Below are 13,852 nucleotides of genomic sequence, written 5' to 3'. Positions count from 1 at the left end.
CATTGGGCTTGGAGGTTTCATATTCACTTTCTTGCGAGATTGTACTACATACACAATTAAATGTAATTTAAATAACTCATGTCAGTATAATAGTTTTCAAATTTGTACTACAAATCATCACAGTCATGGTGTGTATGACTAGTACAAATTTGAAATTTATAATTGTATTGTTTGTTTTGTAAAGTATCAACTTACCTTCAGACGAAGGATTTTACTTTTAAAACTATCCATGACAGCGATGACATCATTCGAGTTGTCTGGGGTGTCAGTTCCTCCATGGCTGTCAAAAATTAACAAAGTGACAAAATTTTGGATTTTTGCTATGACAGGCTTTGTACCAGTACAGAGTTTTCATGACTGATAATATACCAGAACCCCATGATATAAGTGCGAAGGTTGTGTACTTGGGAAATTAGCACAAATTTCTATAATGATCTCTGCAATTCTACTTGGAGAGCGAAGACAGTGAATATTCAGCAGAAAACATCACAAAATCTATGGAATGCCTTGCCCTCACAGATCCGAACTGCTTCTTCAGTCGACAGTTTAAAAGACAAAACTTACCTGTTTAGATAATTCAATTTTAGATATTTTACTTTCTTGCATGTGCACCATTTTACTAGTATTTTTCTAATGTCTGGAAATTTGGTAACAGTTTTTCAAATAGTGTATTTTTGTTGTCTTTAATGTTTTGTTTATTTTTTCCTGTCAGTTCTACAGCACATTGTGATTATTTTTAATGTAATGTGCTTTATAAGAAATAAAGATTATTATGATTATGATTACAACCATGCATGAGTGTCAATAGACTGTAAGATATGTTGTGTCACTCTGCCCTCACCGGCCTGCTCTGTATGTGTGAAAGGGGTTGACCGATGTGTGTGGGCGTCAGTCACGGTGTACTAGTATCTCACAAACTAGAGTGCAAACAGAATGAGTACCAATTCTGACATGGAATTGCCTATGTCATGGGGTTCTGTCATTACTACATACAATTGTGTTCATCCCAAACAGAAAGTGTCTGAGTGTTCATGCATGCAAATTTTGCATAAAATCATGCAATAATCTTTTCAGTATTGCAAATATCAATAATTACTGGTACACATAATAATTATCAAAGCTTTTGAACAGAAAAAATTCAAAAATAGAAAAATATTAACAGAAAAGCCGAAAGTAATGAGAAACAGACAAAATTTCGAAATCAATCTGCCTAGCATGATAGCACAATAAAAAAAAAAGCTCAAGAATAACAAAAAAAAAATATAATTGAGAAGCTATGTATTAATTGGTTACCTAGCAACTTCATATATTTCTGCTGATCTCCCTTGTCTTAATCTTAACATCCAAGCACCAGGTTTGGCCTTCAGTTGGAAGTATCCCTAAAATCAGATAAGGAAGAACTCAACCAAGCTATTTCTCAGTAACCTAGGTTACAAGAAAACGTATTTATCCTTCATACTGAAACTGTTACAGTATTCAAATATTAAACTTGCACTAGCTGCAACTACAACATTTTTTCTATCAATTGCCGAGAGATATATTCACTAAAAATTAGCCAATTACTTATAAAACGACGCTGTATATGTTAATTAGCAGTCTATATTATAGGTAGTGTAGCAGCAAATTTAAATCTTGAGCAAAAGCTTGGTTTTGAATGTCACCATATGAAAACTGTACTTGTGTAACTGGAGTATCATTTTTCGATCAGAAAACCACAATACAGTCAATGAAAATTGTTAAAATACCAATATTAAGAACTCGCAATTGTGATTCGTTGGGAGTGCTGATTTTTGGGTGCGGACCCAAAAAAATCAATTTGATTAGATGTATTGCATCATACTATGTGTACAGATATGCAAACTAATACAACAGGGTGTACGATATTATGATCAAGTTATTATATTTTTCGGAAAAAAAAAACGCCTCAGTTGCAGCTAGTGCAGCTTTAACATTAAACCATGACTTCTATGGTACCATACATTTGTTGTTGTTGTTGTTGTTGTTGTTGTTGTTGTCAGTGTTGTTGTTGATAGGGGATGTGTTTTCTATGACTTGTTCATGATGTCATAGTATTCCTACAGTATTCATCATTACTAACATCTTCAGAAACTTCAAGAGCACAACAGCCAATCAGCATCTCTTACCAAGTTTGCCATGACGATTGTATCCACGGTGACGGGTTGGTTTTTAGTACCCAAGGTAAACTGTAAACCTCTAGGTGGTTGACCTGTCGTCAGGTCAATACAATGCCCTTCTAGTAGTAAGTATTCCAACTCAAAATGTCCATACACATAATTATCTACCTGTAAAACATCATAATAAAAGAAATCCAAAAATGAAATTTTTCCTTAAATATATCACATTTTTTGTATTTACAAAAATATTTATTCTAATACTACTGAATTCTTTTTTTTAAATTCATATATACTTAACATTTATTCCTATAACAGATAATATTAAGACACATCAAGAGGGTTCATTATTCTTATGGTCAAATTAAAAACACTGAGAACTGCATTTTCATATATTTACAGCTAAAATGATGCAGGCTTGGTGTTTCACTCATGCAACATGACATTTATTACACACCCTCAGACAACTTCTAATGAAAAAGAAACAATTACATAGGTGCCACACACAGTGGGGATGTAGAAATAGTCAAGTTGATATGTTGATTACCAATTAGCAAATAAAGAATTGAAGCCATTAAAAATCATCAAGTCAATGTGTAATGTTTTCATTAGAAGCCTGTTTCTACTGCACTGTGAAAGAATAGCAGTGCTTATCAGTGTTCAATGTGATTGGGCAAAGGATCCTGCTGTGTTTATTGTGTCTCTGTTATTGTTAGTCTAGAGTTGAAATGTGTCTAGCTCTGTGTCAAAAACATGTCACATGAGTGAAACACCAAACCAACATCATTCTAGCAATAAGTACAAAGTGACTTACTTCTTGTAGTTTGATATTGTCTAAGTCATATGGTGACCTGACTGACTCTACCAACCAGCCCTCTGGTGTAATCATATTAAGTGTAAATAATGGGTCCTGTGGCATATCACTGAACTTGGCAATGGGACCTGCTGTGAAACTAAACACAAAATACATCACCAGAAATTAGTAATTACATTGTATCTTGCAAAACAATAACCAGTGTTGGGAAAGAGTGTTTTATGTATTACATGCAGGAACCAAAGTTACAAATTGATAAAGTTGTGTAACAACTTCTCAACAATTGTGTGTTTCATTCAATGCAGCTGTATAATTGGGGACCTGATAGTACAGAGGGTTGCAATGTGAATCCTATGTGCTTACAGTGGCTGTAGTCGATTGTACATGTATGCTGCCCAGGGAGGTGAGGAAGTAACTTGGGCCATTGCATCAATATAGATATGTGCCATGGGGTAATAATTGTACAGAACTATGATCATGACATACATTTTGGAAGTCACTTTACAGATGAGTACTAATAACAGCTTCCGGGAAACTTTCGGAAATTCTATTCCACTTTGGAAAGGTATCTTTTTTTGATTGATAAAGGGTTAATAGATATGCTGCTCACTGTAGACATATAAAATCATGACACAAACTTGCATTTGACACTTTCATTTTCAAGATTAACCCATGTAAAAAGTTGCCATTTGGCCAAAAAATTGCCCAATTTTTTGGTATTTGCCAAAATATTTGCCAATATTTTGAGACTTCCCAAAATATTGGCCAATATTTTGGCAAATACCAAAAAATTGGGCAATTTTTTGGCCAAATGGCAACTTTTTACATGGGTTAATCTTGAAAATGAAAGTGTCAAATGCAAGTTTATGTCATGATTTGATATGTCTACAGTGAGCAGCATATCTATTGACCCTTTATCAATCAAAAAAAGATACCTTTCCAAAGTGGAATAGAATTTACGAAAGTTTTCCGGAAGCTGTTTAATATAAAGTACAGTAATAAATGTGAGAATGGGTGGTTTAAAGATGCCATGAATGCTAAAAACATTGTAACAAGAAATTATTTCAAAGAAACAGAATTACATTTGACATACCTTCCATCTGGTCTAAACCCAACCTCTGATTCCAAGACGTAGCGATAAAAACTGAAATAAAGAATAATGTACCATTGTAAAATTGTAGCACTCACACCACTATGGTCAATACAATGTAAAAACATGGTAAAAACTTTATTGTACCAGAAACCCACCACTGTATATGCCATTAGCAGTAAATTATAATCAACATCTCAGTAGTTAATATAAAACGTGTTATCACTGAAGGTGTGAAAGTTTTCGAAATTTGGTTAGAAGTGTGAACATGAAGTTCAGCTAGCAATTGCATTAACACCAGAACCCCCCCCCCCCCCCGAACAAAGTTTGTTTATTGAGATTATGTGACATAGTGCAATCATCCCTAAAGTGTGCTTGAAAGTTTTGAAAACTGTCCATTTTTACACCTTCCTTTAGGTCTCCCTTTGTTACAGGAGACCTAAATGTTTTTCTAGTAAAAGTATAGGGTTATATATAAATGCCTGTCAATGAGACTATGGAATGATGACTATGAGAGCCCACAGCGAGGTTGACAGACATACTTTTTGAGTGGCATATCTGATATTTTCCACACTCTCCTCACTTACTTTTCAAAGGGACTTCTCAGATTCTCTCTACACTTACATTTTCAATGCCATTTCTTAGTTTCTCTATACACTTACTTTTTCAATGGCATTTCTGACAGTTTCTCTCTACAGTTTAGAAAGAGTTGTAATTTAACATTAGCTATGTCCATTAGTGAAATGAACAAAGCTGTCCATTTCTGTGCTTCTCTTGTCAAGGGATCCAATATGGCTACCACATCAAATACAATGGAATCATTATCTTCTGGCTCTAAAGTTAGAACGCTGAAAGACACAACGACAGAAAAATGTCACAATTATGATCTCCTTGTGTACTGGTGTGAAAAAATACAAGCACCAAATGCAGTTTCACACATTCATTTTTTTTAAATTGAGGTATATGGTCATGAACCATGTATGTGATATGATGCATGGTACAAGGCATATACATACATGTATGTGAAAACATTCATTTTTTCATATTGTTTCATTTCAGCCTTAGATCACATAATCAGAACAGCAGTGATAGGATGAAAGGGAAACTCATGAAATCATACCATGTTTATTATCTCATATTCTCATTACTTTGTTTACCATACCTATGTTCTGTGGCTCTAAAACTGACATCTTTTCTCTCCTCAGATTGTGGACTTGCCGTCAACAAAGCGTCTATCTTCATAACCAAGTCACTCAAACCGTCCTCCTCTTCTCTGCTTAGTTTTAGACTGTTGACCTGTGATTGTATGTCAAATACACTGTCATTGCATGGATGTTCAAATCGTTAGAGAAGCTGGTTTAAACTGTGCACATTGCATGATTGATACCTAACACAGCCATAACAACTTAAACAAGATTTGCACCACTTGTGCTATGATCTATCTAACTGTATAAATGGGTACCTGGTTTGATGTAACCAAGACTTATTACATATCTATTATATAATCAGTCTACTGGTTGACATTCTACCTAAACTCCCTAAGCTTTTATTGTATAGTTGGTCCACTGTTCTACATTCCCCTAACTCCCTAGCTGGAATACAAAATTTAATGTGTATCTATAGCACAGTCAGTCCACTGTTCTACATACTACCCTATCTCTCTAATTTGAATACCAATGTATATCTACTGTACAGTTAGTCCACATGTGTTCTACAATCCATCGTAACTCAATAACTTGAATACAAATATGTATCCATAATCTATTGTAGTCAATCCACTGTTCTACATTTCGCTAACTCCCTAACTTGAACATAAATGTGTATCTATTGTACAGTCAGTCCACTGTTTTCCATTCTTCCTATTTACACTACAATAGGATAAGAGTTAAACAGTTACAGTTCTAAGCCAGGAATCACAGTCTTACTGGGTGTATAGCATGAGATCACTTTAGGAAAGCCCAATATCACAACTTGTAGAGTATTGATGTATTCTTAAATTTCTATAACATTTCTCATTACAAAATACAGAATAAGATTAAAAATAAATGTATTTGTTATTGCATTATCAGCATAAAGTCTTACCGTTTTCTGTATACTTTCAGCTGCTACACCAGTTACAAACTTCTCCACTAGATTAAAATCTTCCAAGAGAAATTCTTCGTCACTTTTGAAGGGACCAAATATCTATAAAGAACCATTATCAGTATGTGTTAAGAAGCACAAGATAATAACTAGACATATAGGCTTACAACATTAAGGATTTATTTTTATATCTCTCTTGGATTTTAATTTCTTATCTACTGTCTGCATAACTAATCAAAATACCGTATAATGCCAGTGAGGGCATGTGATCACAAATGTATTGCCTGCCAAAAATTTGATGCCAGAGACTAGGTGAAAATCATCATATAAAAATAGTGTTGAATGCGAAAACAAAAATTGCTGCTCAACCAATCAGAAGTAAGTTAATAGCAGACAATGTGAAATCAGACATAAAGCTCTACTGACAGTGTAGTACATGTAGTACAGTGATAGTATGCATTCAACCAATCAGGAGTGAGTTAACTTCTGAAGTTAATAATTCTTACTTTCCATTGGTTAGTACTGCTTTCTCACCAGGTGTTAATTTGAACAAAAACGACTGAAATTAACAATTCTTACCTTCCCATTGGTTAGTACTGCTCTCTGACCAGGTGCTACATTGAGAACAAACTGACTGAAGTACTGATGTGATTGGATAAATTTAACAGTACTCTTTGCATAGGCGTCATTAAAAGCAGTCACATCCATACCCTGTGAAGAGAAAGCACAAAACTTACAAAAAACAAAGGACCTGGTACAGACTTACTCTCTGAAAACTTATACAGGTAAAACATACCATGCTAGTCAGAAGACTATATGTAACATATACATTTATGATCAAAGTTGATCATTTTGTAAGTTTAGGTTGTTGTTTTACTTGATAGATATGACACTGGTAATCAAGCCTTTGGTTTTCTAAGATAGACGCAAACTAAATCTATTGTTCTTCACTGTAGTAGATTACACAAGTGGGTGATAGCGGTTCCTCTGTTGTGTGATTCTAATCACCCTGTGATCAAGATAGTATAAACATTGGAAGTCCCAAAACAGCTACACTGCAAGTTCATGGAACTATAAATAAAACTAGTTTGCAGAGACGCCTCCCTACTGAGACTATAATTAAACCAATGTCCATTCAATAGCTTATCACAGTTGTATCAATATATTGGACAATTGTTTTAGTTTGTGTCTATCTTAGAAAATCCAAAGGCACAATTCCCAGGGTAATAACAACACTTTTACTGCTGAACACAGCATGATTGTTATTGAGGGAAGTATCAAAAGCTGAATGAATGTAGACATCTCTCCCTTCAACCACAATCCTGTGTTCAGTAATAAAAGTGTTGTTATCGCGTAAAAAAATACACGCATTTTGTTCTGTAAACCTCTTGTTTAGATGTAAGAAGTAAGAGGCAAAAATTTGAGATGAAAGTAAATTGTCAATGAATATTCAACACCTACGAGCTTATTCCCTTCAGGGTAAAACATATCTCATGAATATTCATTGTTAAACAATGAATAATTATTTCTGCTGACTCCCATGATGCAATAGCCCATAGCAAAGATAATGTATAAAGGATTGTGATCAACTTGATGTTTCACTGAAATTTCAAGTAATTGTAGGTGATGCAAAATCATGAAATGACTCTCCAGAACTCATAGTTTATGAAAATGCCTTATTTTTCTGGAGTGGCGTTCCACTTTTCAATCAAATTGACCAGTTTGGTAAAACATCACTGGAATAATAATATATAATACTTACATGAACTGTAAGGTCTTCCAACGTCTTCTCACCCTTTTCGATAGCTACTATATTTTCATCTTTTAGCATTTTAACGATGAAATTTTTGGCATAGTTTCTGTTTTGTGTTTTTAGTGCAGCGTTAACAGCCTTTGCCAACCAATGAGTATCTTCCTGTGGTTCAATGCTGGGATTATGGATCACTCCTAAACGTACTTTATTGGATGATTTCTAGTGAAAAAAACCCACATCAGAACCAAAAAAAAAACATGAATTGAAGAATAGTACACACATCAGTGTACCCTCTAATGATAGCCAAATTTTGTTGCTGTGAGTCAAAATGAGAAAAACTGTGATTTCTTGGGAGTCACCACATTGTAAGAGATAGGGAACACCAAGTTTTGGTGCGTCACTAGAAATTGTGTGTGTCAATGGTGCGTCAAATTGACTTAGACGGCGCACTGATACACATCTAACTTTAGGTGTGAAGTGCCTAAAAATGCTGCCAACAGAACAAGTCGAAATACAATTACAAATATAATTTTTTATATGAAATTTTTGGCACCTTGTACAGTCTATAATCTGACAATATCAATGTGCCTGATAGTCCAACCTTCTCTCTTCAAGTTGGAAAGTGTATATTTGGTCAGTGCTCAAGACAAAAACCTAAACATGTGAAACAAAGGACGTTCATGCAAAAATATGGATGATAAGATCGAAATATAACAAATATAACAAGCAAATCACTTATTTTTATCTAACATTGTGCATAACACTGTGAACAGGGTGAGATGCAAAGTATGTATATAAATGTAGGATTCAACACCTCAAAAAATAATTCGATTTCACTCAAAACTAATTTCCTACACTCAAATTTGATTTTGTTTATTATCTATAGTATGTATAGTCACATTGGAATTGACATTTACCAATTTGACCTTTGACACTACCAATTTGACCTTTGACATTAACCAATATAACCTTTGACACCTACCATCTGTTTGATTGCTTCGTGGAACAGGAGTCTACCTTTAGCATCATGCAAATCACACACAACCCAGTTGGTAGCTGGTCTGATACTGTAGTCATCTGTTTTTGCAAAACAAAACAAAACAAAACAAATTATGAGAGAGAAAAATACAATACTGCTGTACAGTATCACAATCTTGTAAATTTTCACTAAAAATTAACTTCCATGAATTTCACAGAAAAAAAAAATGTGCCGAGTAATATGTCTTCTTGTATGCAAACAAAATGCACCTGGCTCATATTATTGGTACGTAAATATTAGTCTTAAAGAACTTGCAAAAGACTGCAAAATGGTACTGCTTTCTTGTCTCAAAAATAAGTTCTTACCTCTCTTTGTCAGATACTTCATACTCTGTGCAAGAGTGGATGACATATCACCTGACGTTAGTTTAGAGAACTCATCAAAATTATCAATGTCAATCTCAGCTGAGGAAAGAAATAACACCAATAAATACGGGTTAAACTTCATTATGCAATAATATGACAGAACCCCATGACAAGCAAATGCAAGTGTGGCATACTAAGGGTATTTGCACAAGTGACTTGCAGTGTTCTCTGTGGCAGAACTTTCATGAGTGTAGCGAGTGAAAGCACAGCAGAAAACACTGCAAGCACGAGTGCAAATACCCCTTAGTACCCACACTGGCACTCACGTGGCTCTGTTATTAATACATACCATATGTTTATTCAAAACAAAACATTTCCGTAAAAATGACACTATGCAACCATGCGCTTTTGTGTAAAATGAACAATGTTTTCAGTATTGCACTGCAGTGAAAATACCACTAGTATGTGCACACACCAGTACAAGTAATCTCTGGTACATATTATGTAATAATGAAGAGTTGAATATAGGTTTGTCACATGATACCTCTCAATGAACTGGATTGAGTCTTTACTCACCCATACCAAAATAATGTCAGGAAATGACAACAATGAAAGCATTTAGTTCAAACAGGCTGCATAGAAAATTTCAAAAGAGCAAGTGAGAGGCTAGAAATTAGTTATTAATAAACTAATCTAGTTCAGCCGCTAAAACAGATGGATGGACACTACGATTGTGCCACTTTCATTTTCACACATTCATCTCTTAGGTATACAGCCACCTATAACATCTACATTATATACAGTTATATAAAATTAATACTAAGTAACAGAAGACAGATTTAGACATCTTGGATAGTAGTAGTCTGTGATGAAAACAGAACTAGACAAACCTGGTTTTGAACTTAGATCAATGTGAGTCAGTCCTGGTGTTAATACTCTTGGGTTTAGTCTTGGCATTACATTGGGTCTAGACATGGTCCAGTCTAGTATGTTGGTGCGATCATTTATTTCACCCTAGAATACAACAATAGCATATTGGAAGCCATAAAGCCTCAAATACCATGATACCACAACAGATTCAATAACACAATTTGAAGAAAAAAAATAGGCCACAGGTCTGGTTGAAAGTGGAGGAACAAAGTCCAGGGTGAGAGTAGATAGGTCAAAGGTCAAACTCCTCACCTGCCATACTGCTCTTTGGAAATCTGGTGTGTGTTGTAAGATATGTGATAGAACAGCCTCTTCAAATGCAATATCATCCAGCTATGGAAAAAGATAAGATGAAATTTGATTTTAAATGTGACTTTTTCAGTGTGAAAACACTGTCATGACCAAACCACAAATACTGAATCTATGCATAGCAATTGTACTATACTAGCAAAAGTCACGACACATAGCAAACAGTATGCATACTGTAGTAGTTTGTTATAACTTCCTAATACAATGTACTTACCTCATCTTTCTTGAGTGGTACACCATTGATCAATACTTGTGGTAATTCTCCTAGACCTGTTTTCTCAAAGAAAGCCTTACCAGCCTGGAAGAAAGACAATAACATCAAAATGGTAATGACAAAATGAATAGATCTAACTTTGGATTTAACCCCCAAAATAGTGATCTGAACCCATAAATAGAACTTCATCTGTTTAGTTTCAACATTTGGTAAATTTTCTAATCTACCATGTTAATGTTTTCTATAAATGGGATAAAGATATAATAACTGTGTCTTGGTTGACGATGCAACTTTAGTCTGAGGTACACAAACAAGACATAACCAATTGTAGTGGAATTTTTCACTGCAGTAGTCTGAAATATATTCTGTAAGGTACACCATGACAGGGCGCCCTCACACATTGGTCAACCGCTCTCTTGAGGAGACCGGTGAGGTCAAAGCGACCTGACCTATCTTACAGTCTATCTAAAGTAAAGGAACAATGTACAAACTGGTTCTGTTCAACAAGCTCACTGATTGTCCCCACTCCCCTTGTCCCTGCCTACAAACATATGTCAAATTGTGTTGTACCAACTTACAGCTCTCTTGTCATCATAATCCGAGTCCTTCCCAATAATGTCATCTATACTTTCACCAGGGAATGATTTCTTTAGTCTTGCTATTACATGCTCTACCTTCACATCATCACCCTTGGCATGTTGGTATATCTGTAAAAAACAAACATTAATTATAACAATCGTGACGCTACATAAAGTTTTAACATATTTTTTTCCTATCAACCATTGGTACCAATTACTACTATAATATAACATTTTATTTCTTAAATCCAGTCTCAATTTTTGTCTCCCCCCCCCCCCCAACCATAAAAACACATCATGGTAGGGTACAAGTCCTGTACGCAATAACTGACAATGTTATTTAACTAGATTGTTCTTTCAGTTTTAAAGGTCCAGTGAGTAGCAGTCCTCATTGTTTCTGTACATTATCAACTGGATGCAACAACAGTGTCTGCTATAGGCCTTTTGTAAGCGTCAAATGGGATATTGACCAGACCACTGAAGGACGCCCTCAGTGGCCTGGATAGGAAAGTTGATACACAAACTGACAACAATATATGCTCTCAACTTCTTTCTGCAACTGATAAAGGAAACCTGGGCGATCCCTACAACATTTTTCACACAGACTTAAAATATGACTTTTTATTTGTCAGGATAAAAGTCTTACAAGTATCTTAGGGACCGGACAGAATTTACGGCAGGGGGGGGGGCCTGGGGAGAAATTATCTCTGACTTGTTTTTTTTCCTGGCCCCCCCATCCACTGTGACCAAAATTTCACAGCCCCCCCTTTCAAAAGTATAAAAATTTCATGGCCCCCCCCCCAAAAAAAAGGGGGGAAAAAAGAAAAAAAGTGCACAATATCCTGCCCCCTACAATAACTAAAAAGAGTACAATTTTTTTTGTTACTGTAGCACAACTGTAATATTTCTTTTGGTACTACTATTATGTTACTATTTCAGCCCAAACAACTTAGTGGTTGTTGAGGAAGTTTTTTAGAAAACAAAACAAAATAAAACATTTTGACCATACATGTAATCATACACATGTGGTATAATCTTGTTTATTTCCCAACTAGACACCATAAGTAGTCATCACTTAATACCAAGGCATGTGATGTGGTGGTTTTAACTGTCATTCACTGATACATACACAGAGACACAGACACAGAGTAAACACACATTCACATGCGTGATTTGTGAAAAACTGTAGTGGGGACATTTGTGGGGAGTATCTAAGGACATCACATCACCTACATAGTGTATTCAAATATCTATTTATACTCATAACACAATAACTATCTAATGTCAGACATTTGTGATGTCATGAAGTGCTAGCAAACTAAGGATTTTATGCACACTGAGGTCTGACAAATATAGCTTTCACTTTCCTACACCAAATGCATTACCAATACACAAGTATTTAAATGTAAGACATTTGTGAATTCATGAAAGTGCAAAGAAATTCAGAATGTTGTGGAATACTTAGATGTAATCAATATGCTTTGAGTTCCAAAACCATACATATTTAAACCTATAGTGTCAGGCATTTGTGACTTCATGATGGGGACAGCAAATTCAGAATTGTATTCAATACACTGCACAGTGATCAGATGAGTATATACGGCCAGAAGGCAACTACCAAAGTTAGTGCAAAGTCACTGATGAAAAAACACTTAACACCACGCAGACATCTAAATGCTTTACAATATTTAGTACAGATAGATGCATTTGATGATGCTGAGGAGGGAAATAGTTTAATTTCACTGGTTTTAGATAGAAAGAAAGACAAGTCTTGCCTCACATCTTTGAGTGAAACTCAAGAATAGTGTTAAGGAAAGAAATAAAACACCTATCTAAATTAATCTGGCCAGACGTTTTTGTATTTACATTTTTCACCAAAAGGTCACTTTTTAATCACATAAATTACAGGTCCTATGCTAGTATATTACCATATATATATATATATATAACTCGGTGAGTATCAATCTGCTAAGACAGTGCTCTATACCGCAGTGGCAGAGCGTAATAGTTTTGGTAGTACTGGAACTACCAAGAAAGTCACAACCAAGAAAGAGTTCCAGTACTACCAAAACTATATATATATATACATATATATATATATATATATATATATATATATATATATATATATATATATATATATATATATATATATATATACATATGTATCCTTGATGGTAATTACACACTGAACCTGTTTCCACAGTGCTAAAATGTATGTATGTATGTATGTATGTATGTATGTATGTATGTATGTATGTATGTATGTATGTATGTATGTATGTATACATATGTGTGTGTGTAAGTGTGTGTGTGTGTGTGTGAACAACTTGGAGTATATAAGAGTAATTCAGGGTGTATCAAATTAATCTTGAGTAGTGTTTTTATGCTTCACTAAATAGGTACATACAAACGTACACACTTCCATTTTAATACATAAATGAAAGTGTAGACATTCAATATTAAAGGCGATATCAAGTGCTATCTCATGCAATGCTAAATTTTCTAACATATTAATTTTTTTCAATGACAAAATATTTCGCGGCCCCCCCTTTCAAACCATGAGAATTTTCATGGCCCCCCCTTCAAGCCTCCCATTTATTTCA

At 34.7% G+C, this 13,852-nt stretch overlaps 1 protein-coding gene across 3 annotated transcripts in view; it reads right to left on the bottom strand.

Moving 5' to 3' along the window:
• Nucleotides 1-13,852, bottom strand: part of LOC144442802 (UDP-glucose:glycoprotein glucosyltransferase 1-like) — a 35,149-nt gene that overhangs the window by 9,712 nt on the left and 11,585 nt on the right. For all 3 annotated transcript variants that reach the window (XM_078132177.1, XM_078132175.1, XM_078132176.1), the window contains exons 14-29: nucleotides 11,247-11,375; nucleotides 10,669-10,752; nucleotides 10,398-10,478; nucleotides 10,106-10,229; nucleotides 9,216-9,314; nucleotides 8,854-8,948; nucleotides 7,881-8,090; nucleotides 6,698-6,829; nucleotides 6,119-6,220; nucleotides 5,199-5,332; nucleotides 4,699-4,884; nucleotides 4,040-4,090; nucleotides 2,947-3,085; nucleotides 2,145-2,303; nucleotides 1,294-1,379; nucleotides 196-280 (exon numbers count right to left, since the gene is read on the bottom strand). In XM_078132177.1, the coding sequence (XP_077988303.1) occupies nucleotides 196-280; nucleotides 1,294-1,379; nucleotides 2,145-2,303; nucleotides 2,947-3,085; nucleotides 4,040-4,090; nucleotides 4,699-4,884; nucleotides 5,199-5,332; nucleotides 6,119-6,220; nucleotides 6,698-6,829; nucleotides 7,881-8,090; nucleotides 8,854-8,948; nucleotides 9,216-9,314; nucleotides 10,106-10,229; nucleotides 10,398-10,478; nucleotides 10,669-10,752; nucleotides 11,247-11,375 (1,896 nt within the window). The remainder of the gene's footprint in view (nucleotides 1-195; nucleotides 281-1,293; nucleotides 1,380-2,144; nucleotides 2,304-2,946; nucleotides 3,086-4,039; nucleotides 4,091-4,698; nucleotides 4,885-5,198; nucleotides 5,333-6,118; nucleotides 6,221-6,697; nucleotides 6,830-7,880; nucleotides 8,091-8,853; nucleotides 8,949-9,215; nucleotides 9,315-10,105; nucleotides 10,230-10,397; nucleotides 10,479-10,668; nucleotides 10,753-11,246; nucleotides 11,376-13,852) is intronic.

The sequence above is a fragment of the Glandiceps talaboti genome, chromosome 11 (genome assembly GCF_964340395.1).
Source record: "Glandiceps talaboti chromosome 11, keGlaTala1.1, whole genome shotgun sequence".
Taxonomy (NCBI): domain Eukaryota; kingdom Metazoa; phylum Hemichordata; class Enteropneusta; family Spengelidae; genus Glandiceps; species Glandiceps talaboti.
This window is presented reverse-complemented; position numbering and strand designations above follow the sequence as displayed.